Consider the following 27,045-nt stretch of genomic DNA (forward strand, 5'->3'; position numbering starts at 1 on the left):
AATAGAGTAATATAGTATAAGGTTGTAAATATGTATATATGTCTGAACCTGTTAACTAAAACCTGGCGGCGGTCCTCCTTTTCTCTGTAAAACAAATGAGGAGCGAGGGGGGGCCGCCCCTTTTATCTCTCTGTAGGTTTCCTGTTCCTAGGGGCGGATCCCCTCTCTCTAGTGGGTGCTGTCGTGGGCTCTATAAAAGAGCATTACCGGTGAGTAATCCGGTATTTTGATTTTGTAGATTATCTTCGGATAGTTGCCAGAGATGCGGTGACTTAGTTGCAGACTTTTGGCATCTTATTGTTAATTGCATGGTCATATGACTATATAATGGTGAGAAGGGATTAGCATGCTGTCGGAAATAATTGGATCTCCAGTCGACTGTTCCATAACATAGATGAAAGTGTGACCCCATAATGATAAGATGTTTCTCTGTGAGACTACGTTCCTTGCCAGGAATACAATAGCACTGAGATTGATGGAGGGAGGAGGCCTCCCATAATTACACGTGAAAGGAGATAGTTAACACACAATACCATATGAGAACCTAGTATATAAGAAAAGAGGATGCCCTCAAAAATGTCTTAAATTCTGGGGATAGTGGTGTGATGGAGCTGTAACACAGCTGTCAGTCTGCACACTATGTTCCTCATTTTGGTGCCATACACCCTGATGTGATCCAGGAATCCAAATGTATATGATGGCAATATTCACATAAAGTAGACTAGAAAAAGTGTTGTCAGGAATATGATGTATTTGATTCTCTATTATAACGCACACTGAGCTCTGCTACATCCATTGGAGTTGAGTACAGACACACGCTGTGGGCTTTCCGGCTCTTTCTCCCTGCTGACAATACAGCTGTAACATGAAACTCCAGTGTGTGATTCTGTTCCCCCTCCCTCAAGAATGCAGGGGTTAGCTGAAAACTAGTTCTTTTGTTTGCAGCCATGCGCTTTGTGATTTGTGTGAAAGTTATTCATGATGAATAATTCAACCCCAGGTGGTGACAGAGATATGAAAGTTACATATTTGGGATGTGCAACAATAGGACTACACACCAGTGCGTTTTCTAAGCGCAGCGCCTATCAGAAATGGAGAAACTGATTACTATTTAACCGGGTCACCCAGCTACCCCATGTGTAGACTTAAATGGAAGCTAACCTCGTGAGTAGTGATGAGCGAGTGTACTCGTTGCTCGGGTGATCTCAGAGTATTTGTTAGTGTTCGTAATTTTAGTTTTCATCGCAGCAGCTGAATGATTTACAGCTACTACACAGCCTGAGTACATGTGGGGGTTGCATGGTTGCTAGGGAATCTCCACATGTAATCAAGCTGGCTAGTAGCTGTAAATCATTCAGCTGCGGCGATGAAAACTAAATCTCCATACACTAACAGATACTCGGAGTTCACCTGAGCGTGCTCGGGAAAACCCGAGCAACGAGTACACTCGCTAATCACTACTCGTGAGAAGACATGCAATACGTTTGTTGTCACTCTACGAGGTTCCCAGCGTACGCTAGGACAAATATGAGTTTTAATAAAGTTCTGAGTCTCTTTGGAAAGGGGACTGGAGTCCATAGCTGCACCCACTCAGTGATGTCACGACCAGGGGGTATAAGTGAGAGTGTGAGCTTATTTTTCACTAGCCTTTGTCCAGGGAACTAGCTGAGATACACTCTGTGATGCATTGGGACATATGCTCCCCTCCCCCCAGCCGCATGGTCAGCCATGCTATGAAAGGACTTAAGCAACTGTAAGTGTTTTTCTTCCTTTAATCCCTTTTTATTTTGTAATTGTCTGTATATGTGATATTTGTCTCATTTTATAATATCTTTTTACACATTTGTAAACACTGCCTACCTTTTGGACTATAATATAAAAAATATACTAGCTTCGTTTCTCCTTGCTCTATAACGTACTTACACGTCCTCTGAAGTAAATTATGCTACTAATTAGGTTGGCTCCTGACCCGTTATTAATTAAGAAATAGGAGCTGTTGGCAGCGGAAGTGTCCTGCGCTGGTGGGTAACACTGGCAGTGACAGAACGTGGTTTTTATAGTGTATTGCTCGGCTGCAGCTGGGAATAATTATATCACCCTCACTGCAGTGTGTGCCCCACAGTCAGTACATAGCAGGCAGCCTTTCTGGCGACTAATTATCCTAGGTGCAGTTCCCTGTCTGACCTGAGGGTAAGGGGGGCGCCAGAGAGCTGCACGTTCCAAACCGGAACTGGGAAGTAGGATATAGATAAATCCCCTTCAGAAAAGAACTGGGGCAGCCAAATTACCCCAGTTCATGACAAGTGTACATTAGCTCTGCCTAGATCTCTGCTACATTAATGCAATTCCCTATATTTATACTCCCCCTGATTGCAGTTACCTTTGCTAATTGTAGGTTATAATGTCTGAGCTCTAATCCTATGCATGATACTGACATGAGTTTGAGTTACTTTTCTTTTCCTGTACATTTGTAACATTTACTATGAAGTATCCTTCAATAAAACAAGTTTATAAATAAAAAAGAGAAGAACATCACATCACCAGTCCAGTCTCCTGAGGGTGGGTCCTCACCATTCAATACCAGGGCACTTTTAGAAGTGATTTTCAAAAGTAAAGACAAAGGGACGTTGATTTCACTAGTTTATTTTTGGAAAATCATACCAAAAAAACCCCACATGTGAACGCATCCTAAAAGTTGTAGTCCATTTCAGTTTTGTCCCTGAGCACAGTTTGGTATAAAACAAAACAAGCTGTTTTGTACTCGCCTTCCCCAGATTCACATGCGAGTCTACCGTTGCTCCTGGTTTCTTGGGATTGGCTGCAGTGCTGAGATCTCTGTTGATGGTGCGGCAGCCAATCTGTGAGCTACCTTTTCCTTCCTGAAGTTACAGCATAGATTATATATCTGTTCCCAAACTACGAGAAGTCTTTTTTATTGTTAGAAGATGATAAAATGCATATTCTTTGGCAGATGGAGACATGACTCGGCGAGCCAACATACTAATCACAGAACTGTTTGATACAGAACTAATCGGAGAGGGGGCATTGCCTAGCTATGAACATGCACAGCATAATCTTATGCAGGTAAATGGAAATAATAATGATATTTACGGCTTTCTCCCTATCTTTAGGGCCAACAGTTGGCTCTGGTTTTTTAAAACGTCTTTATTGCTGCGGGGGCTTTGCCTTCCTCATACTTGAGTCCAATTTCCCTGCATCAACATGGATTACAAATATTAATTACCAGGCTAGTTGCCTGAAGTTGTGTGTAGAGAGCCCAGCAGCGTCCTGCATACTGGCAATGCGTCGCTAATGTTAGTCTATGGAGAAAAAACGCATCCTGCAAGCAATTTTGCAGGATGCGTTTTTTCTCCAAAACGACGCATAGCGACGTGCGTCGTACGACGCTAGTGTGAAAGTAGCCTAAGCTGATATCTGTGCAGGGCATTGGGGGGTGAAAACAGGAAAGCTGAGCTGCGGCTACTGTATTGCTTTATTAGGAGGTGAATCCACACAGAATGATGAATCTTTTTACAACCCGAATTCAAAAACGGTTGGGACGCTGTGTTACAGATAAAGAAAAGAAGAATTCAATGATCAGGAAGTCTCGTATCGCCATTATTTATTCACAACAGGACACAGATCAGAAGTTGAACGTCGGACATTTTTTAATTTCACTTGAAAACATTAACTAATTTAGTAATTATTGGCAGCAACACGTTTCTAAAAAGTTGTGTCCAGGCCGTGGCCACCATTGTGTAGTTTCCCATCTTATTACATTATCACCTCTGGGAGGTGAGGAGACAATTGCTGACGTTTTGGGAGAGGAATGTTGTCCCATTCTTGTCTGATGTAGCATTCTTGTTGCTCACAGTTTGGGGTCTTTGCTGGATTTTTGCTTCATAATGCACCAAATGTTTTCTATTTGTGAAAGGTCTGGACTGCGTGCGGCCCGTCCATCACCAGAACTCTCCTGTGGAGCCATGCTGCTGTGATGGTTGCAGTATGGGGTTTAGCATTGTCCTGCTGAAATATACAAGGTCTTCTCTGAAAAAGGCGATGTCTGAATGGAGCATACTGTATGTTATTCTAACGCCTCTATTTAATGCTCAGCATTGATAATGCCTTTATAGATGTATAAGCTGCCCTTGCCATAGCCACCAAGGCAGCCCCATACCATTAGAGATGCAGGAACTGTGTGCTGTTAACAAGCTGGATGGTCCCTCTCCTGTCGAGTCTGCACGACTCGGCGAGTACGCCTCGTTTTATTTTGGGGACTCCAACCATCATTTTTTTTTTTTTTTAAAGATGGATATTAAATGTAAAAAATTGTTGGGAACTATCATTTGAGAGTGAAGCTGAGGCTACAGATCTGTGCAACATTATTGGCACAGAGATGTCATGCGTGTGATGGAACAGTGGAGATCATAAATAAACTCATGGCCAGGTCGTGGGTGAAAAGCAAGATTAAATGCAGAAAATCCCTTTAAGATTCAGATTCATGCAGTCATGTCCTGTACTACTACAATACAACCAATTATCTCTTCCCCTCTCTTACCAGGAGCGTTGGGAAGCTGTTCCTCACCGAGCCACCATTTATGCTCAAGTGGTGGAATCCCGCAGGCTCTGGAGTTGGAATAAACTTTTACCCATGCAGCTGGATTGCAGTATTATTCAGCCTCCACCCGAAATGCAAAGCTGTCCTGGAGCCTCCTCAGTATGTGACGTGCAGCTAAGCCAGCTGAGCCCGGGTGACTTCACACCTCTCAGTGATATCTTAATTGTCTTCCGGTAAGAAGAAAGTGATGGGAGGAAGGGTCCGTCACCACTATGTACCATGGAGACTATACGTAGTCATTTATGTATGACAGTGTGGAATACAAACTAATCATTACATGGCTCCACTACAGTCTTCAGACCCTATAGAGGGCCGATGTCAGGGCGTACTGGTGGATTAGCGTCACGAGCCATACAGCTGCAGGCTGCCAGATACTTTACTGGCTAATTGATGGGGGGTGTATGTATTTTTCGAGATAATCTCATATCTGTAATGAACACATTTGTGTTCTTATTCATTGGTGAAAGTGAAATTGGTGCTTCTAGTAATCTGATTATCGTGTATTTATTTCACCAGACTGGACTTCAGCAAGCAGGTCCGCAACTCTGCAGTTTCTCATATCGTCCACTTCACATCACTGGGCAGTGGAGCAGCTCAAGTGGTACTGTCATGGTGGGACATTGACATGGACCCGGAAGCTACAATCACCTGCAGCATGAAGCCGGGCTGGTTGTATCCCGCACCGCAGCCTGTGCCAGTAAGGAGCAGATCTGTGCTTCCTTCCTTTACTGTATAGGGGATATTAAGATGTAACAACAATGTTTCAGGTCAGGTTGTATCCTGCACCACAGCCTGTGCCAGTAAGGAGCAGATCTGTGCTTCCTTCCTTCACTGTACAGGGGATATTCAGGTGTAACAACAATGTTTCAGGTCAGGTTGAGGCATCCTCCAGCTGGTTCTATAGATCTTTACAGGGGTTTTCCACTGTCAGTAAAGTGGACCCCAAATGCCCATAAAATAACCAAGCCCGAGAGTCCTGATCCAGCGCCAGCTGTCTCGCTTGTCCAGTTTCTGTGTTTTGGCTGCAGCAGTCATGTCACGTTGAGTGCGTGCATCGTCGCTTCAGATAATCGCTGATCTCCATGGCGCTGCTTTGTAGAAAGCACATGCTGCTGAGCTCAGCGCAGCAGCCAAAACACAGATGAGGGCAGCGGCGGAGAGCCAGTCCTGGATCAGGGGAGATAACACCTCGTTTCAGTACTTTCCTGCTGCTAGAGGATAGGGTCCAATGTAAAGTGCTCCTAAAACCTCCCAGAGGCAAATCCTGATGACAAGTTTCCTTAAAGTGTGTTAAGATAACTCCCATTTCTCCCAAGTCTGTGCAAGAGAAAGTGACCACATGGTACAACAAGTGCACATTTACCTTAGCAGTGTTACATTTGTGATATCCTTGTAATCCGAGCATTTTTCTTTCAGACATGCTTTTGCTGCCTCACCCTTAATTTTTCCTTTTTTCCTAACTTATTTTAGTGGAGAGATCACTGGATGCAGTGTGTCTACTTTCTGCCAGAGGAAAAAGAGGTGACGCAGGGTGGGGAGACTTGTCTCATCGCTCACCAAGATGACTACTGCGTGTGGTACGACTTGAGAGATCCAAGGTAATCGCAGCAAAACCTGCTAAGCCGAGTAGATGAATTATAAACTTGTATGCAACTCTTCCTAATACTAAGGAATAACAGAGGTTTAAGATCTACCATAGCTCTTACACCTTATTTGCATATCGATTCAAATCTTCCTAGTGACGCAGGGTATACACTCGGTGCTGTGACGCAGGGTATATACTTGGTGCTGTGACGCAGGGTACACACTCGGTGCTGTGACACGGGGTATACACTCGGTGCTGTGACACAGGGTATACACTCGGTGCTGTGAGACGGGGTACACACTCGGTGCTGTGACGTAGGGTACACACTCGGTGCTGTGACATAGGGTATACAATCGATGCTGTGATGCAGGGTATACACTTGGTGCTGTGAGACGGGGTACACACTTGGTTCTGTGAGACGGGGTATACACTCAGTGCTGTGACGCAAGGTCGGTGCTGTGAGATGGGGTATACACTCGGTGCTGTGACACGAGGTATACACTCCATGCTGTGACACAGGGTACACACCGGTGCTGTGAGACAGGGTATATACTCGGTGCTGTGACGCAGGGTCGGTGCTGTGAGACAGGGTATACACTCGGTGCTGTGAGACGGGGTATACACTCGGTGCTGTGAGACGGGGTATACACTCGGTGCTGTGAGACGGGGTATACACTCGGTGCTGTGAGACGGGGTATACACTCGGTGCTGTGAGACGGGGTATACACTCGGTGCTGTGAGACGGGGTATATGATCGGTGCTGTGACATAGGGTATACACTCGGTGCTGTGACATAGGGTATACACTCGGTGCTGTGACACGGAGTACACACTCGCTGCTGTGATGTAGGGTATACACTCGGTGCTGTGACGCAGGGTGCATATTTGGTGCTGTGACACGGGGTATGCACTCAGTGCTGTGACATGGGGTAAACACTCGGTGCTGTGACACAGGGTATACACTTGAAGCTGTGACACAGGGTATACACTCGGTGCTGTGAGACAGGGTACACACTCTGTGCTGTGACGCAGGGTATACACTTGGTGCTGTGAGACGGGGTACACACTCGGTGCTGTGACGCAGGGTATACACTCGGTGCTGTGAGACAGGGTATACACTCGGTGCTGTGACACAAGGTACACACCGGTGCTGTGAGACGGGGTATACACTTGGTGCTGTGAGACGGGGTAAACACTCGGTGCTGTGACGCAGGGTCGGTGCTGTGAGACGGATACACACCGCTGCTGTGACACAGGGTATACACTCGGTGCTGTGAGACGGGTTATACACTCGGTGCTGTGACGCAGGGTTGGTGCTGTGAGATGGGGTATACACTCTGTGCTGTGACACAGGGTTTACACTCGGTGCTGTGACACAGGGTACACACTCGGTGCTGTGACATAGGGTATGCACTCGGTGCTGTGAGACGGTATACACTCGGTGCTGTGAGACAGGGTATACACTCGGTGCTGTGAGACGGGGTATACACTCGGTGCTGTGAGACGGGGTATACACTTGGTGCTGTGACGCAGGGTCAGTGCTGTGAGACGGGGTATACACTCAGTGCTGTGACACGGGGTACACACTCGGTGCTGTGACACGGGGTACACACTCGGTGCTGTGACACGGGGTACACACTCGGTGCTGTGACACGGGGTACACACTCGGTGCTGTGACACGGGGTACACACTCGGTGCTGTGACACGGGGTACACACTCGGTGCTGTGACACGGGGTACACACTCGGTGCTGTGACACGGGGTACACACTCGGTGCTGTGACACGGGGTACACACTCGGTGCTGTGACACGGGGTACACACTCGGTGCTGTGACACGGGGTACACACTCGGTGCTGTGACACGGGGTACACATTCGGTGCTGTTACATGGGGTATACACTCGGTGCTGTGACAGGGTACACACCGGTGCTGTGACACGGGGTACACACTCGGTGCTGTGACACGGGGTACACACTCGGTGCTGTGACATAGGGTATGCACTCGGTGCTGTGAGACGGTATACACTCGGTGCTGTGAGACAGGGTATACACTCGGTGCTGTGAGACGGGGTATACACTCGGTGCTGTGAGACGGGGTACACACTCGGTGCTGTGAGACGGGGTATACACTTGGTGCTGTGACACAGGGTACACACCGGTGCTGTGAGACTGGGTACACACCAGTGCTGTGAGACGGGGTATACACTCGGTGCTGTGAGACGGGGTATACACTCGGTGCTATGACATAGGGTACACACCGGTGCTGTGAGACAGGGTACCCGTGGACACTCTCAGTGCACCATAATGTATACTTGAAAAGCAGAAATACAGAAAGGGCAGTGGCTTTACATGCACCATTAAAAACGCCAACATTTTGCCACAAAGTAAGCCACCTAATATATCACAGTATGAAGGTAGAATTGACAACTAAGCACAAGCGTGAAAAGCAGGTATCTCTCTACCAAAATGAGCTCACTGTGCCCCCTGGTCCACAATCCCTCTCATGTTACCGTTGTAGTGCGGCAGACACAAGCTCAGCAGAGAGTCCTGCCTGTCGCTGCGGGGCTCACATCACTTGGAACCGTGCACGATTTGGGGAATTAAATGATCAACACAGAATGGACAAGTACCAAGAAGCTTTAAAGAAGGTGAGTGTTACTGCGGTATCTTACTGGTAATTACCCTACAGTATGTAACGGTTATAATTTCTAGTAACAGGCGGTAGTCCACTACTGGCCAGCCCCTTATTAATGAGTCCATGATAGAGGGGGAAAAAAAGCAGAATGGAGACTCCCTTCCCAGATTGGTGCTGCTCCTCCCTCTCCGGACTACCGGACTGATCATTTGGCGAGGTTGTCACATGAGCAGCTACAGCCAATCAGCATTCACTTTTAGTTTGAGTATAAGAAGCAGCGTGACATCTGTCCGAGAGCTGTGACCTATTCTCTGCGTGTGATGATACTCTCTTAGGGATTGCCATTAATCTGGTTTTCTAGATGAGTGTGTCCTTGTTTTTCACATGTGTTTCTTTCCTTGCCTCCTAGATCCTGAGTCCGAGCTCAGTGTGCTTGTGTGTGAGTGACGGCAGCACACTGCCCATGCTGGCACACTCTGCTGGGGCAGCGCAGGTAATATTCCTACTTATTAGATTGATTTCTCACTTTATAACCTCCTCCTGTTTTCTAGATACACAATCTTGCTTATTTTCGTGGTGTTACTAGTGAACCCGCAGAGATCTTTGCAGTGCACTCCCATAAGTGTATTTCTCAAGTTTAGAATTGAAATAATGTTTCATAGCAGTCTATACTGTCTATGTGGCTTTGTCTGCCACATCGGGACCGTTGTCGCTAGTACTGTCTGTGAAGAAATCATAGAGCCCCTCACAGTAGTTACATCCAGTGCCCCCCATAGTGCTGACATCTAGCACCCACTATAATACCGTTTTCACTGTGGGGTGTGGATATCCCCAGCATAACTAATGTCTGGCAGTGTAGTCTAACGAAGACCCTTATAACTTGAATATGATCATGTAGCTTGGAGGACCCCCAAACCTGAATTTTGTCTCTGAGTCTAGCAATAATTAATGGCGTTTGATTTTTTTTTTTTTTTAACTACAAATAAAATGTTTTGCGGTGTTGTATGTGATAAGTGACATCTTCATCTTCCAGGTATTCACTTTAGAGTCTTCTTCTGTGGCTCAGCAGCTCATGGACAAGGTGAGTGTGGGCATCACATCCTGAAGATACAGTGTGTGTGATTATATGTCACTACTACACTATGTTCCAAATTATTATGCAAATGACATTTTTATCGGATTTTCCTAAATGGTTGGTGCAAATGACAGTCAGTCTAATAAAAGTAAACCCGTTAGAGTATACATAGAATTTTATTGAAGAAACCTCCCAATGATAACAGTATAATCTCCAAAATGAATAAAAACTTAAAATGCACTGTTCCAAATTATTAGGCACAGTAGAATTTCAAAACATTTGATATGTTTTAAAGAACTGAAAATGCTCATTTGTGGAATTTGCAGCATTAGGAGGTCACATTCACTGAACAAAAAAGCTATTTAACTCCAAAACATCCTAACAGGCCAAGTTACATGTTAACATAGGACCCCTTCTTTGATATCACCTTCACAATTCTTGCATCCATTGAACTTGTAAGTTTTTGGAGAGTTTCTGCTTGTATTTCTTTGCATGAAGTCGGCATAGCCTCCCACAGCTGCTCTTTTGATGTGAACTGCCTCCCACCCTCATAGATCCTTTGCGTGATGATACTCCAAAGGTTCTCTATAGGGTTGAGGTCAGGGGAAGATGGTGGCAACCCATGAGTATATCTCCTTTTACACCCATAGCAGCCAATGACTGAGGTATTCTTTACAGCATGAGATGGTACATTGTCATGCATGAAGATGATTTTGCTCCTGAAGGCACATTTCTGCTTTTTATACCATGGAGGAAAGTTGTCAGTCAGAAACTCTATATACTTTGCAGAGGTCATTTTCACACCTTTAGGAACCTTAAAGGGCCCTACCAGCTGTTTCTCCATGATTCTGGCCCAAAACATGACCCCTCCACCTCCTTGCTGACGTTGCAGCCTTGTTGGGACATGGTGGCCATCCACCAACCATCCACTACTCCATCCATTTGGACCATCCAGGGTTGGTCAACACTTATCAGTAAACAAGACTGTTTGGAAATTAGTCTTCATGTATGTGTGGGCCCAATGCAACCATTTCTGCTTGTGAACACTGTTTAAGGGTGACCGAATAGTAGGTCTATGAACCACAGCAAGCCTTTGAAGGAGCCTACACCTTGAGGGTCGAGGGACTCCAGAGGCACCAGCAGCTTCAAATATCTGTTTGCTGCTTTGTAATGGGTTTTTAGCAGCTGCTCTCTTAATCCGATGAACTTACCTGGCAGAAATCTTCCTCATTATGCCTTTATCAGCACAAACACATCTGTGCTCAGATACAGCCACAAATCTCTTAACAGTACAATGATCACCCTTAAGTTTTTTGGAAATTTCTAATGTTTTCATCCCTTCACCAAGGCATTGCACTATTTGATGCTTTTCAGCAGCGGAGAGATCCTTTTTCTTTCCCACGTTAATTGAAAACTGTGACCTGCTTAATAATGTGGAACATCATTTTTTTTTTTAAATTCGTTTATAAATTGCAGAATAAATCATACACACAGTTGCTTTGTATCCATCATTATCCTTAAAGAAGTTGTCCACTACTATAACCTTTTTTTTTTTTTCTTCATAAATCTTGCTATTATGGGCCACTGAAAACATCTACTGTGTTTATTTTAGCAATATTACCTTTTATCATGCTGTAGCAGCACATTTTAGTGCTGGATTCAGCTCTCATGGGGTTAATCGACAACTTCCTTTCTCCTGAGTAGGGTTGAGCGACTTTCATTTTTTTCAGATCGAGTAGGGTTTTGGGAAACCCGATTTTGTCCAGAGTCGAGTCGAGTGCATTCGGCCGATTATCGCTAAAAGTCGGGGATCGACCGAAACACGAAACCCAATGCAAGTCAATGGGGAAGCATAGTCGGCAGTGAGTGGAGGCCAGGAAAACACCTACAGTGCCCATTTTAATGCCAAAAACATCCATTCTTGTTTCTGAAGCTTGCCAATCGTAATTAACTTTATAATAATAGTTGGGCATAGGGAATTGGGGGTCATTTGGCAAAAGTTGTGGGGGGAGTAGGGCTGGCTCAATTTTTTCGTGGGCCCAGGAAATGCGGACTACGTCACGGCGGTGTTGCAGGGAAAGGTAAGTATTTAAACGTTGCAAGTGCTGTGATCCTGAGCAAGCAGGGGGGGGCCCACTCGTTCGCATTGGCACTGGCACAGGGCCCCTCAAAGTACGGCGGTGTGTTTGCATGGCGGGGGCGCCTCCCACCAGCAGCGACACTTTTGCGTACTCTGAGGGGCCCTGTGCCAGTGACGTCGCCAACGAGTATGCCCCCCCCACCTGATGAAGGAACCTGCACTTTCATCTGCACCTTCCTCTTTGTCCCTGTGTAAGGTGGTATAACATGCGAGAAGGGGAACCTTACTTTCAGCAGGGTCAGATTCTGGCTGTGTAGAGTACAAGGGGAATGTAGTGGTCTAGGTCAATGTACCAGCAGACTCATTTAGCAGTGGCTGGGCAATGGGCAGGATGAGGAGGAAACAGATATAGGGCCAAAGAATAAAGTAGGCTAAATGCAGTTCAAAATTGGTAACAGGACTAAACAGGCGGCATTGCTTTGTTCAGTGGAGTAGCAAACCCAAGAGCAGCAGACACTGTTTCAAGGGCCTAACCACACTAGTAGGCCAAATGCAGTTTAATATCTGATAGTATAGGGCGAAAGGCAGAATGTGGAAGCTCAGCTTTGTTCAGTTGAGGACAACACCAGGGAGGGGCAGAAGCCGTTAGTAGGCCCTAACCACCATTTTGTTTTTTCAAAACCACTTAATGATAGCCGGAAGGTTGAAGCTCAGCTTTATTTAGTTGAGGGCAACACCAGGGAGGGGCAGAAGCCGTTAGTAGGCCCTATCCACCATTTTGTTTTTTCAAAACCACTTAATGAGAGCCGGAAGGTTGAAGCTCAGCTTTATTTAGTTGAGGGCAACACCAGGGAGGGGCAGAAGCCGTTAGTAGGCCCTATCCACCATTTTGTTTTTTCAAAACCACTTAATGATAGCCGGAAGGTTGAAGCTCAGCTTTATTTAGTTGAGGGCAACACCAGGGAGGGGAAGAAGCCGTTAGTAGGCCCTATCCACCATTTTGTTTTTTCAAAACCACTTAATGATAGCCGGAAGGTTGAAGCTCAGCTTTATTTAGTTGAGGGCAACACCAGGGAGGGGCAGAAGCCGTTAGTAGGCCCTATCCACCATTTTGTTTTTTCAAAACCACTTAATGAGAGCCGGAAGGTTGAAGCTCAGCTTTATTTAGTTGAGGGCAACACCAGGGAGGGGCAGAAGCCGTTAGTAGGCCCTATCCACCATTTTGTTTTTTCAAAACCACTTAATGAGAGCCGGAAGGTTGAAGCTCAGCTTTATTTAGTTGAGGGCAACACCAGGGAGGGGCAGAAGCCGTTAGTAGGCCCTATCCACCATTTTGTTTTTTCAAAACCACTTAATGATAGCCGGAAGGTTGAAGCTCAGCTTTATTTAGTTGAGGGCAACACCAGGGAGGGGAAGAAGCCGTTAGTAGGCCCTATCCACCATTTTGTTTTTTCAAAACCACTTAATGATAGCCGGAAGGTTGAAGCTCAGCTTTATTTAGTTGAGGGCAACACCAGGGAGGGGCAGAAGCCGTTAGTAGGCCCTATCCACCATTTTGTTTTTTCAAAACCACTTAATGAGAGCCGGAAGGTTGAAGCTCAGCTTTATTTAGTTGAGAGCAACACCAGGGAGGGGCAGAAGCCGTTAGTAGGCCCTATCCACCTTTTTGTTTTTTCAAAACCACTTAATGAGAGCCGGAAGGTTGAAGCTCAGCTTTATTTAGTTGTGGGCAACACCAGGGAGGGGCAGAAGCCGTTAGTAGGCCCTATCCACCATTTTGTTTTTTCAAAACCACTTAATGATAGCCGGAAGGTTGAAGCTCAGCTTTATTTAGTTGAGGGCAACACCAGGGAGGGGCAGAAGCCGTTAGTAGGCCCTATCCACCATTTTGTTTTTTCAAAACCACTTAATGAGAGCCGGAAGGTTGAAGCTCAGCTTTATTTAGTTGAGGGCAACACCAGGGAGGGGCAGAAGCCGTTAGTAGGCCCTATCCACCATTTTGTTTTTTCAAAACCACTTAATGAGAGCCGGAAGGTTGAAGCTCAGCTTTATTTAGTTGAGGGCAACACCAGGGAGGGGCAGAAGCCGTTAGTAGGCCCTATCCACCATTTTGTTTTTTCAAAACCACTTAATGAGAGCCGGAAGGTTGAAGCTCAGCTTTATTTAGTTGAGGGCAACACCAGGGAGGGGCAGAAGCCGTTAGTAGGCCCTATCCACCATTTTGTTTTTTCAAAACCACTTAATGAGAGCCGGAAGGTTGAAGCTCAGCTTTATTTAGTTGAGGGCAACACCAGGGAGGGGCAGAAGCCGTTAGTAGGCCCTATCCACCATTTTGTTTTTTCAAAACCACTTAATGAGAGCCGGAAGGTTGAAGCTCAGCTTTATTTAGTTGAGGGCAACACCAGGGAGGGGCAGAAGCCGTTAGTAGGCCCTATCCACCATTTTGTTTTTTCAAAACCACTTAATGAGAGCCGGAAGGTTGAAGCTCAGCTTTATTTAGTTGAGGGCAACACCAGGGAGGGGCAGAAGCCGTTAGTAGGCCCTATCCACCATTTTGTTTTTTCAAAACCACTTAATGAGAGCCGGAAGGTTGAAGCTCAGCTTTATTTAGTTGTGGGCAACACCAGGGAGGGGCAGAAGCCGTTAGTAGGCCGTAACCAAAGTTGAAGGCCAAATGCAGTTTAATTTCTGATACTATAGGCCGAAAGCCAGAAGGTGGAAGCTCCGATTTAGACAGTGGAGGACAATTTGAATTATGGACTGCAGACATACTTAGTAGGCTGTCCTCTGTGGACCATGCATCCAACACATTAACCCATTGTGCCGTAATGGACACGTAATCTTCCGTGGCCATGCCTACAGGTCCATGCGTCTGTTGTCAGGTGCACCTTTGTACTCACAGATTGCCAGAGTGCATGGACAATGCGGTCTTCTACAAGCTGGTGGAGGGTTGGGATGGCTTTTCTCGCAAAAGAAGTGTCGACTGGTTAGCTTGTAGCGTGGTACAGCGTAGTCCATCATGGCCTTATTAATAGTAAATAAAATATATAACTAGGCTCTATGAACTTTTAAATAGGTTCCAGGGGAACACGGGCAGCATTGGTGTGGTCAGTGGAGGAGTATTGCAAGTAGGGGCCGCAGACAGGCTCACAAAGGCCTAAAATAACAAACAGTAGGCAGTCATGGCAGTTTTACATCGGTTACATGGATACACGGGCAGGCAGCTTGGTGGTGAGTGGAGGAGTATTTAAAGTAGGGACCGCAGACAGGCTTCAAAGGCCTAACATAATAAAATGGGCTGGCTGTAGGCACTTTATAATTGGTTCCAGGGGTACACGGGCAGCAGTGGTCTGGTCAGTGGAGGACTAGTGGAAGGAGGGAGCGCAGAAAGGCTTCAAAGGCCTAAACTAACAAACAATAGGCTCATGGCAGTTTTACAGCGGTTACATGGATACACGGGCAGGCAGCTTGGTGGTCAGTGGAGGAGTAGGGACCGCAGACAGGCTATCAAAGGCCTAAAATAACAAACAATAGGCTCATGGCAGTTTTACAGCGGTTACATGGATACACGGGCAGGCAGCTTGGTGGTGAGTGGAGGAGTATTTAAAGTATGGACCGCAGACAGGCTTCGAAGGCCTAACACAATAAAATGGGCTGGCTGTAGGCACTTTAAAATTGGTTCCAGGGGTACACGGGCAGCAGTGGTCTGGTCAGTGGAGGCCTAGTGGAAGGAGGGACCGCAGACAGGCTTCGAAGGCCTAACACAATAAAATGGGCTGGCTGTAGGCACTTTAAAATTGGTTCCAGGGGTACACGGGCAGCAGTGGTCTGGTCAGTGGAGGCCTAGTGGAAGGAGGGACCGCAGACAGGCTTCGAAGGCCTAACACAATAAAATGGGCTGGCTGTAGGCACTTTAAAATTGGTTCCAGGGGTACACGGGCAGCAGTGGTCTGGTCAGTGGAGGACTAGTGGAAGGAGGGAGCGCAGACAGGCTTCGAAGGCCTAACACAATAAAATGGGCTGGCTGTAGGCACTTTAAAATTGGTTCCAGGGGTACACGGGCAGCAGTGGTCTGGTCAGTGGAGGCCTAGTGGAAGGAGGGACCGCAGACAGGCTTCGAAGGCCTAACACAATAAAATGGGCTGGCTGTAGGCACTTTAAAATTGGTTCCAGGGGTACACGGGCAGCAGTGGTCTGGTCAGTGGAGGCCTAGTGGAAGGAGGGACCGCAGACAGGCTTCGAAGGCCTAACGCAATAAAATGGGCTGGCTGTAGGCACTTTAAAATTGGTTCCAGGGGTACACGGGCAGCAGTGGTCTGGTCAGTGGAGGACTAGTGGAAGGAGGGAGCGCAGACAGGCTTCGAAGGCCTAACACAATAAAATGGGCTGGCTGTAGGCACTTTAAAATTGGTTCCAGGGGTACACGGGCAGCAGTGGTCTGGTCAGTGGAGGACTAGTGGAAGGAGGGAGCGCAGAAAGGCTTCAAAGGCCTAAAATAACAAACAATAGGCTCATGGCAGTTTTACAGCGGTTACATGGATACACGGGCAGGCAGCTTGGTGGTCAGTGGAGGAGTAGGGACCGCAGACAGGCTATCAAAGGCCTAAAATAACAAACAATAGGCTCATGGCAGTTTTACAGCGGTTACATGGATACACGGGCAGGCAGCTTGGTGGTGAGTGGAGGAGTATTTAAAGTATGGACCGCAGACAGGCTTCGAAGGCCTAACACAATAAAATGGGCTGGCTGTAGGCACTTTAAAATTGGTTCCAGGGGTACACGGGCAGCAGTGGTCTGGTCAGTGGAGGCCTAGTGGAAGGAGGGACCGCAGACAGGCTTCGAAGGCCTAACACAATAAAATGGGCTGGCTGTAGGCACTTTAAAATTGGTTCCAGGGGTACACGGGCAGCAGTGGTCTGGTCAGTGGAGGCCTAGTGGAAGGAGGGACCGCAGACAGGCTTCGAAGGCCTAACACAATAAAATGGGCTGGCTGTAGGCACTTTAAAATTGGTTCCAGGGGTACACGGGCAGCAGTGGTCTGGTCAGTGGAGGACTAGTGGAAGGAGGGAGCGCAGACAGGCTTCGAAGGCCTAACACAATAAAATGGGCTGGCTGTAGGCACTTTAAAATTGGTTCCAGGGGTACACGGGCAGCAGTGGTCTGGTCAGTGGAGGCCTAGTGGAAGGAGGGACCGCAGACAGGCTTCGAAGGCCTAACACAATAAAATGGGCTGGCTGTAGGCACTTTAAAATTGGTTCCAGGGGTACACGGGCAGCAGTGGTCTGGTCAGTGGAGGCCTAGTGGAAGGAGGGACCGCAGACAGGCTTCGAAGGCCTAACACAATAAAATGGGCTGGCTGTAGGCACTTTAAAATTGGTTCCAGGGGTACACGGGCAGCAGTGGTCTGGTCAGTGGAGGACTAGTGGAAGGAGGGAGCGCAGACAGGCTTCGAAGGCCTAACACAATAAAATGGGCTGGCTGTAGGCACTTTAAAATTGGTTCCAGGGGTACACGGGCAGCAGTGGTCTGGTCAGTGGAGGACTAGTGAAAGGAGGGAGCGCAGAAAGGCTTCAAAGGCCTAAAATAACAAACAATAGGCTCATGGCAGTTTTACAGCGGTTACATGGATACACGGGCAGGCAGCTTGGTGGTCAGTGGAGGAGTAGGGACCGCAGACAGGCTATCAAAGGCCTAAAATAACAAACAATAGGCTCATGGCAGTTTTACAGCGGTTACATGGATACACGGGCAGGCAGCTTGGTGGTGAGTGGAGGAGTATTTAAAGTATGGACCGCAGACAGGCTTCGAAGGCCTAACACAATAAAATGGGCTGGCTGTAGGCACTTTAAAATTGGTTCCAGGGGTACACGGGCAGCAGTGGTCTGGTCAGTGGAGGCCTAGTGGAAGGAGGGACCGCAGACAGGCTTCGAAGGCCTAACACAATAAAATGGGCTGGCTGTAGGCACTTTAAAATTGGTTCCAGGGGTACACGGGCAGCAGTGGTCTGGTCAGTGGAGGCCTAGTGGAAGGAGGGACCGCAGACAGGCTTCGAAGGCCTAACACAATAAAATGGGCTGGCTGTAGGCACTTTAAAATTGGTTCCAGGGGTACACGGGCAGCAGTGGTCTGGTCAGTGGAGGCCTAGTGGAAGGAGGGACCGCAGACAGGCTTCGAAGGCCTAACACAATAAAATGGGCTGGCTGTAGGCACTTTAAAATTGGTTCCAGGGGTACACGGGCAGCAGTGGTCTGGTCAGTGGAGGACTAGTGGAAGGAGGGAGCGCAGACAGGCTTCGAAGGCCTAACACAATAAAATGGGCTGGCTGTAGGCACTTTAAAATTGGTTCCAGGGGTACACGGGCAGCAGTGGTCTGGTCAGTGGAGGACTAGTGGAAGGAGGGAGCGCAGACAGGCTTCGAAGGCCTAACACAATAAAATGGGCTGGCTGTAGGCACTTTAAAATTGGTTCCAGGGGTACACGGGCAGCAGTGGTCTGGTCAGTGGAGGACTAGTGGAAGGAGGGAGCGCAGAAAGGCTTCAAAGGCCTAAAATAACAAACAATAGGCTCATGGCAGTTTTACAGCGGTTACATGGATACACGGGCAGGCAGCTTGGTGCTGAGTGGAGGAGTAGTGCAAGGAGTGTCTGTCCCAGTACTCCCAAAATATAAATAGATGTTAATGTCTCGCAAAACAACCAAAACAAAAAAAAAGGTGGCATACTTAGGTACAGGGGTGGGCTCATCTGCTGTGTTTCTGACATAGTAATTTGGCAGTAACTATTTAATGGTGCCAATATAGGACACAGACACAGACTACTTTAAGTTGCATCATAGATGTCTACAAATTTGTATTGTCAGTGCCAGACATTGAATGATGTCAGCGAATAGACTAAAGATTGGTGGAGCTGTGCGACATAATTTTGCACGTGGTAGAGCCCAGTTTGAGCTGGGGTAGGGGGGAACTCTCTTGAGGCCGGCGGGACCGCCCCAGGGCCACTCATGTTACAACGGTGTGTCTGACGTTGGGTGCGCACCACCACCGCCAGAGACACTACATTGTACTATGAGGGACCCAGTAGCAATGCCGTCAACCAAAAGCGAGCACACCCACCTCTTCAGACAAACAGCAGTCTCACGGGTGCTTGCGCCAAGTCGCGATACCACGGCCCCGTGTGGGGAGTTTGGCCATTTAGGGAGGTGTAAACATGTCGTATGCTGTACAATCTGCAGCAGCAAATTAGACATTAGAAAAGTAATTCACAGGCAAGAGCTTTTCATAGGAAAGCTAGGTGTCGGCCGGGCAAGGTGGGGCAAAAGATTTTGAAATCCAGTTGTGGTTCATTTTAATGAATGTTAGATCGTCAACATTTTGGGTAGCCAGACGAGTCCTTTTTTCGGTTAATATTGACCCTGCAGCACTGAATACTCTTTCTGATAGGACACTTGCTGCCGGGCAAGCAAGCTCCTGCAATGCATATTCTGCCAATTCTGGCCAGGTGTCTAATTTGGAGGCCCAGTAATCAAATGGGAATGACGTTTGAGGGAGAACATCGATAAGGGATGAAAAATAGTTAGTAACCATACTGGACAAATGTTGTCTCCTGTCACTTTCAATTGATGCAGCAGTACCTGTCCTGTCTGCGGTCATAGCAAAATCACTCCACAACCTGGTCAGAAAACCCCTCTGTCCAACGCCACTTCTGATGTGTGCACCCCTAACACTCCTAGTCTGCTGCCCCCTGGAGCTCGTGTGAGAACGATCACGTGCGCTGTGTGCTGGGAATGCCTGAAGCAAACGGTCAACAAGAGTTGATTGTTTGGTTGCTAATATTAGTTCCAAGTTCTCATGTGGCATAATATTTTGCAATTTGCCTTTATAGCGTGGATCAAGGAGGCAGGCCAACCAGTAATCGTCATCGTTCATCATTTTCGTAATGCGTGTGTCCCTTTTTAGGATACGTAAGGCATAATCCGCCATGTGGGCCAAAGTTCCAGTTGTCAAATCTCCGGTTGTGATTGGTTGAGGGGCAGTTGCAGGCAAATCTACGTCACTTGTGTCCCTCAAAAAACCAGAACCCGGCCGTGACACGCAACCAATTTCCTGTGCCCCCGTGAAAGTTTCCGCATTAAAAATATACTCATCCCCATCATCCTCCTCGTCCTCCACCTCCTCTTCGCCCGCTACCTCGTCCTGTACACTGCCCTGACCAGACAATGGCTGACTGTCATCAAGGCTTTCCTCTTCCTCTGGTGCAGACGCCTGCTCCTTTATGTGCGTCAAACTTTGCATCAGCAGACGCATTAGGGGGATGCTCATGCTTATTACGGCGTTGTCTGCACTAACCAGCCGTGTGCATTCCTCAAAACACTGAAGGACTTGACACATGTCTTGTATCTTCGACCACTGCACACCTGACAACTCCATGTCTGCCATCCTACTGCCTGCCCGTGTATCCTCCCACAAATAAATAACAGCACGCCTCTGTTCGCACAGTCTCTGAAGCATGTGCAGTGTTGAGTTCCACCTTGTTGCAACGTCTATGATTAGGCGATGCTGGGGAAGGTTCAAAGACCGCTGATAGGTCTGCATACGGCTGGCGTGTACAGGCGAACGTCGGATATGTGAGCAAAGTGCACGCACTTTGAGGAGCAGGTCGGAGAACCCAGGATAAGTTTTCAATAAGCACTGCACCACCAGGTTTAAGGTGTGAGCCAGGCAAGGAATGTGTTTCAGTTGGGAAAGGGAGATGGCAGCCATGAAATTCCTTCCGTTATCACTCACTACCTTGCCTGCCTCAAGATCTACTGTGCCCAGCCACGACTGCGTTTCTTGTTGCAAGAACTCGGACAGAACTTCCGCGGTGTGTCTGTTGTCGCCCAAACACTTCATAGCTGATACAGCCTGCTGACGCTTGGCAGTAGCTGGCCCATAATGGGACAACTGGTGTGCAACAGTGTCATCTGCCGATGGAGTGGTTGGCAGACTGCGTTCTGTGGAAGAGCTGTAGCTTCTGCAGGAGGACGAGGAGGAGGAGGAGGGGGTGCGAACGCCTACAGCCAACTGTTTCCTAGACCGTGGGCTAGGCACAACTGTCCCTAAATTGATGTCGCCTGTGGACCCTGCATCCACCACATTCACCCAGTGTGCCGTGATGGACACATAACGTCCCTGGCCATGCCTACTGGTCCATGCATCTGTAGTCAGGTGCACCTTTGTACTCACAGATTGCCTAAGTGCATGGACGATGCGCTGTTTAACATGCTGGTGCAGGGCTGGGATGGCTTTTCTGGAAAAAAAGTGTCGACTAGGTAGCTCGTATCGTGGTTCAGCGTACTCCATCAGGGCTTTAAAAGCTTCGCTTTCAACTAAACGGTAGGGCATCATCTCTAACGAGATTAGTCTAGCTATGTGGGCGTTAAAACCCTGTGTACGCGGATGCGAGGATAAGTACTTCCTTTTTCTAACCAGAGTCTCATGTAGGGTGAGCTGGACTGGAGAGCAGGAGATCGTGGAACTTTCGGGTGTGCCGGTGTACATGGCAGAGTGAGAGACGGTTGGAGACGGTATTGTTTCCGCCGGTGCCCTAGATGCAATATTTCCTCCTACTAAACTGGTGATTCCCTGACCCTGACTGCTTTTGGCTGGCAAAGAAATCTGCACAGATACTGCCGGTGGTGCGGAAAATGGTGGCCTTACAGTGACGGAAGGGATGTTGCGTTGCTGACTAGCTTCATTGGCCGAGGGTGCTACAACCTTAAGGGACGTTTGGTAGTTAGTCCAGGCTTGAAAATGCATGGTGGTTAAGTGTCTATGCATGCAACTAGTATTTAGACTTTTCAGATTCTGACCTCTGCTTAAGCTAGTTGAACATTTTTGACAGATGACTTTGCGCTGATCAGTTGGATGTTGTTTAAAAAAATGCCAGACTGCACTCTTCCTAGACTCTGATCCCTTTTCAGGGATTGCAGACTGAGCTTTAACCGGATGGCCACGCTGTCCTCCAACAGGTTTTGGCTTTGACACGCGTTTTGGGCCAGATACGGGCCCCGCAGATGGAACCTGTTGCGATGTTGATGCCTGCTGCGGCCCCTCCTCCACCTCCGCTTCTGAACTACTGCCGCCTGCACCCTGTTCCCCCAATGGCTGCCAATCGGGGTCAATAACTGGGTCATCTATTACCTCCTCTTCGAGCTCGTGTGCAACTTCGTCTGTGTCACTGTGTCGGTCGGTGGTATAGCGTTCGTGGCGGGGCAACATAGTCTCATCAGGGTCTGATTGTGGATCTGTACCCTGAGAGGGCAATGTGGTGGTCTGAGTCAAAGGAGCAGCATAGTACTCTGGCTGTGGCTGTGCATCAGTGCACTCCATGTCAGAATCTACTTGTAATGGGCATGGCCTGTTAAATGTTTCACTTTCTAAGCCAGGGACGGTATGTGTAAAGAGCTCCATGGAGTGACCCGTTGTGTCGCCTGCTGCATCCTTCTCTCTTGTTGTAGTTTTTGCTGAGGAGGACAAGGAAGCGACTTGTCCCTGACCGTGAACATCCACAAGCGACGCGCTGCTTTTACATTTACCAGTTTCGGAAGAGGAGGCAAAAGAGCTAGAGGCTGAGTCTGCAATGTAAGCCAAAACTTGCTGTTGCTGCTCCGCCTTTAAAAGCGGTTTTCCTACTCCCAGAAAAGAGAGCGTTCGAGGCCTTGTGTAGCCTGACGACGAAACTGGCTCCACAGCTCCAGACTTAGGTGGAATATTTTTATCCCCACGACCACCTGATGCTCCACTACCACTACCATCATTACCAGCTGACAATGAACGCCCACGACGACCTCTTGCACCAGACTTCCTCATTGTTTAAAAATTGTAAACCAAAGTAACTTTATTTGTTGCTGTCAAACAACTTACACGGTGAGCTATAACTTCAGTATGATTTCAATATCCCTTAACAGGTTGGTGAGACCACAAGGAAAATCAGGCACAATGTTACACACTCTGTTTTCTGTGACACCAAATCACAGAGATGACACACACGCAGGACTGTCACTCAAGCACTAATGTCAATATTAATCTCCCACCTAATTTATTTTTTTTTTTTTCTCTGTGAGACTTTAGAAACCAAATAATATTTAAAAAAAAACAAAAAAACAAGGCTTTCTATGGCCCACTGAATGAGAGGGACAGAGGTGGCACACCCAGGAGTCAAGACTGGCACACAAGCTGAAATGGCAATATTACTCTCCCACTGTTTTTTTATGTATTTTTTTTTTATTTTCAGGGAGACTTTAGAAACCAAATAATATTAAAAAAAACAAAAAACAAGGCTTTCTATGGCCCACTGAATGAGAGGGACAGAGGTGGCACACCCAGGAGTCAAGACTGGCACACAAGCTGAAAGGGCAATATTACTCTCCCACTGTTTTTTTATGTTTTTTTTTTTTTTATTTTCAGGGAGACTTTAGAAACCAAATAATATTAAAAAAAAAAAAAAAAAACAAGGCTTTCTATGGCCCACTGAATGAGAGATGGCACGCACAGGAGTGGCACACAAGCCCTGACTGAGGCCAATATTTTTCTCCCACTGATTGATGTAGTGTTTTTGTGTTGAGGTTGATTTTAAAACACAAATGAAGGAAAAAAATAAAAAGGCTTTCTATGGCCCACAATTAGAGAGAGAGGTGGCACACCCAGGAGTCAAGACTGGCACACAAGCTGAAATGGCAATATTACTCTCCCACTGTTTTTTTATGTATTTTTTTTTTATTTTCAGGGAGACTTTAGAAACCAAATAATATTAAAAAAAAAAAACAAAAAAACAAGGCTTTCTATGGCCCACTGAATGAGAGGGACAGAGGTGGCACACCCAGGAGTCAAGACTGGCACACAAGCTGAAATGGCAATATTACTCTCCCACTGTTTTTTTATGTATTTTTTTTTTTATTTTCAGGGACACTTTAGAAACCAAATAATATTAAAAAAAAAAAAAACAAGGCTTTCTATGGCCCACTGAATGAGAGGGACAGAGGTGGCACACCCAGGAGTCAAGACTGGCACACAAGCTGAAAGGGCAATATTACTCTCCCACTGTTTTTTTATGTATTTTTTTTTTTATTTTCAGGGAGACTTTAGAAACCAAATAATATTAAAAAAAAAAAAAAAAAACAAGGCTTTCTATGGCCCACTGAATGAGAGATGGCACGCACAGGAGTGGCACACAAGCCCTGACTGAGGCCAATATTTTTCTCCCACTGATTGATGTAGTGTTTTTGTGTTGAGGTTGATTTTAAAACACAAATGAAGGAAAAAAATAAAAAGGCTTTCTATGGCCCACAATTAGAGAGAGAGGTGGCACACCCAGGAGTCAAGACTGGCACACAAGCTGAAATGGCAATATTACTCTCCCACTGTTTTTTTATGTATTTTTTTTTTATTTTCAGGGAGACTTTAGAAACCAAATAATATTAAAAAAAAAAAAAACAAGGCTTTCTATGGCCCACTGAATGAGAGGGACAGAGGTGGCACACCCAGGAGTCAAGACTGGCACACAAGCTGAAATGGCAATATTACTCTCCCACTGTTTTTTTATGTATTTTTTTTTTTATTTTCAGGGACACTTTAGAAACCAAATAATATTAAAAAAAAAAAAAACAAGGCTTTCTATGGCCCACTGAATGAGAGGGACAGAGGTGGCACACCCAGGAGTCAAGACTGGCACACAAGCTGAAATGGCAATATTACTCTCCCACTGTTTTTTTATGTATTTTTTTTTTTATTTTCAGGGACACTTTAGAAACCAAATAATATAAAAAAAAACAAAAAAAAAACAAGGCTTTCTATGGCCCACTGAATGAGAGATGGCACGCACAGGAGTGGCACACAAGCCCTGACTGAGGCCAATATTTTTCTCCCACTGATTGATGTAGTGTTTTTGTGTTGAGGTTGATTTTAAAACACAAATGAAGGAAAAAAATAAAAAGGCTTTCTATGGCCCACAATTAGAGAGAGAGGTGGCACACCCAGGAGTCAAGACTGGCACACAAGCTGAAATGGCAATATTACTCTCCCACTGTTTTTTTATGTATTTTTTTTTTATTTTCAGGAAGACTTTAGAAACCAAATAATATTAAAAAAAAAAAAAAAAAAACAAGGCTTTCTATGGCCCACTGAATGAGAGGGACAGAGGTGGCACACCCAGGAGTCAAGACTGGCACACAAGCTGAAATGGCAATATTACTCTCCCACTGTTTTTTTATGTATTTTTTTTTTTATTTTCAGGGACACTTTAGAAACCAAATAATATTAAAAAAAAAACAAACAAGGCTTTCTATGGCCCACTGAATGAGAGGGACAGAGGTGGCACACCCAGGAGTCAAGACTGGCACACAAGCTGAAAGGGCAATATTACTCTCCCACTGTTTTTTTATGTTTTTTTTTTTTTTATTTTCAGGGAGACTTTAGAAACCAAATAATATTAAAAAAAAAAAAAAAAAACAAGGCTTTCTATGGCCCACTGAATGAGAGATGGCACGCACAGGAGTGGCACACAAGCCCTGACTGAGGCCAATATTTTTCTCCCACTGATTGATGTAGTGTTTTTGTGTTGAGGTTGATTTTAAAACACAAATGAAGGAAAAAAATAAAAAGGCTTTCTATGGCCCACAATTAGAGAGAGAGGTGGCACACCCAGGAGTCAAGACTGGCACACAAGCTGAAATGGCAATATTACTCTCCCACTGTTTTTTTATGTATTTTTTTTTTATTTTCAGGGAGACTTTAGAAACCAAATAATATTAAAAAAAAAAACAAAAAAACAAGGCTTTCTATGGCCCACTGAATGAGAGGGACAGAGGTGGCACACCCAGGAGTCAAGACTGGCACACAAGCTGAAATGGCAATATTACTCTCCCACTGTTTTTTTATGTATTTTTTTTTTTATTTTCAGGGACACTTTAGAAACCAAATAATATTAAAAAAAACAAAACAAGGCTTTCTATGGCCCACTGAATGAGAGGGACAGAGGTGGCACACCCAGGAGTCAAGACTGGCACACAAGCTGAAAGGGCAATATTACTCTCCCACTGTTTTTTTATGTATTTTTTTTTTTATTTTCAGGGAGACTTTAGAAACCAAATAATATTAAAAAAAAAAAAAAAAAACAAGGCTTTCTATGGCCCACTGAATGAGAGATGGCACGCACAGGAGTGGCACACAAGCCCTGACTGAGGCCAATATTTTTCTCCCACTGATTGATGTAGTGTTTTTGTGTTGAGGTTGATTTTAAAACACAAATGAAGGAAAAAAATAAAAAGGCTTTCTATGGCCCACAATTAGAGAGAGAGGTGGCACACCCAGGAGTCAAGACTGGCACACAAGCTGAAATGGCAATATTACTCTCCCACTGTTTTTTTATGTATTTTTTTTTTATTTTCAGGGAGACTTTAGAAACCAAATAATATTAAAAAAAAAAACAAAAAAACAAGGCTTTCTATGGCCCACTGAATGAGAGGGACAGAGGTGGCACACCCAGGAGTCAAGACTGGCACACAAGCTGAAAGGGCAATATTACTCTCCCACTGTTTTTTTAGGTATTTTTTTTGTTTCAGGGAGACTTTAGAAACCAAATAATATTTAAAAAAAAAAAAATAAATAAATAGGCTTTCTATAGCCCACTGAATGAGAGATAGCACACACAGCAGTGGCACACAAGCCCTGACTGAGGCCAATATTTTTCTCCCACTGATTGATGTAGTGTTTTTGTGTTGAGGTAGATTTTAGAACACAAATGAAGGAAAAAATAAATAGGCTTTCTATGGCCCACTCAGTGAGAGATGGCACACACAGGGATGGCACTCTAGCAGAAATGCCAATCTTAATCTCCCACAAAAAAAAAAAAAAAAAAAAAACAGGGACTGTCCTACAATTACTATCTCCCCTGCAGTAATCTCAGCCAGGTATGGCAGGCAGCAATAGGAGTGGACTGATGCACAAATTAAATAAAAAGTGTGGACAAACAAAAAAGATAGCTGTGCAGAAAGGAAGGAACAAGAGGATATGTGCTTT

The 27,045-nt window shown here is 46.1% G+C and overlaps 1 protein-coding gene across 4 annotated transcripts in view; it reads left to right on the plus strand.

Moving 5' to 3' along the window:
• PRMT7 (protein arginine methyltransferase 7) overlaps positions 1–27,045 on the plus strand; it is a 155,849-nt gene that overhangs the window by 74,041 nt on the left and 54,763 nt on the right. For 3 of the 4 annotated variants that reach the window (XM_077288150.1, XM_077288147.1, XM_077288149.1), the window contains exons 6-12: positions 2,972–3,084; positions 4,562–4,791; positions 5,135–5,315; positions 6,089–6,216; positions 8,719–8,848; positions 9,245–9,328; positions 9,869–9,916. In XM_077288150.1, coding sequence (XP_077144265.1) covers positions 2,972–3,084; positions 4,562–4,791; positions 5,135–5,315; positions 6,089–6,216; positions 8,719–8,848; positions 9,245–9,328; positions 9,869–9,916 — 914 coding nt within the window. Of the gene's footprint in view, positions 1–71; positions 210–2,971; positions 3,085–4,561; positions 4,792–5,134; positions 5,316–6,088; positions 6,217–8,718; positions 8,849–9,244; positions 9,329–9,868; positions 9,917–27,045 lie in introns of those variants that run through there. The other variant, XM_077288151.1, reaches the window with a different exon arrangement.

Source organism: Ranitomeya variabilis, chromosome 2 (assembly GCF_051348905.1).
Source record: "Ranitomeya variabilis isolate aRanVar5 chromosome 2, aRanVar5.hap1, whole genome shotgun sequence".
In the NCBI taxonomy this organism is placed as follows: Eukaryota; Metazoa; Chordata; class Amphibia; order Anura; family Dendrobatidae; genus Ranitomeya; species Ranitomeya variabilis.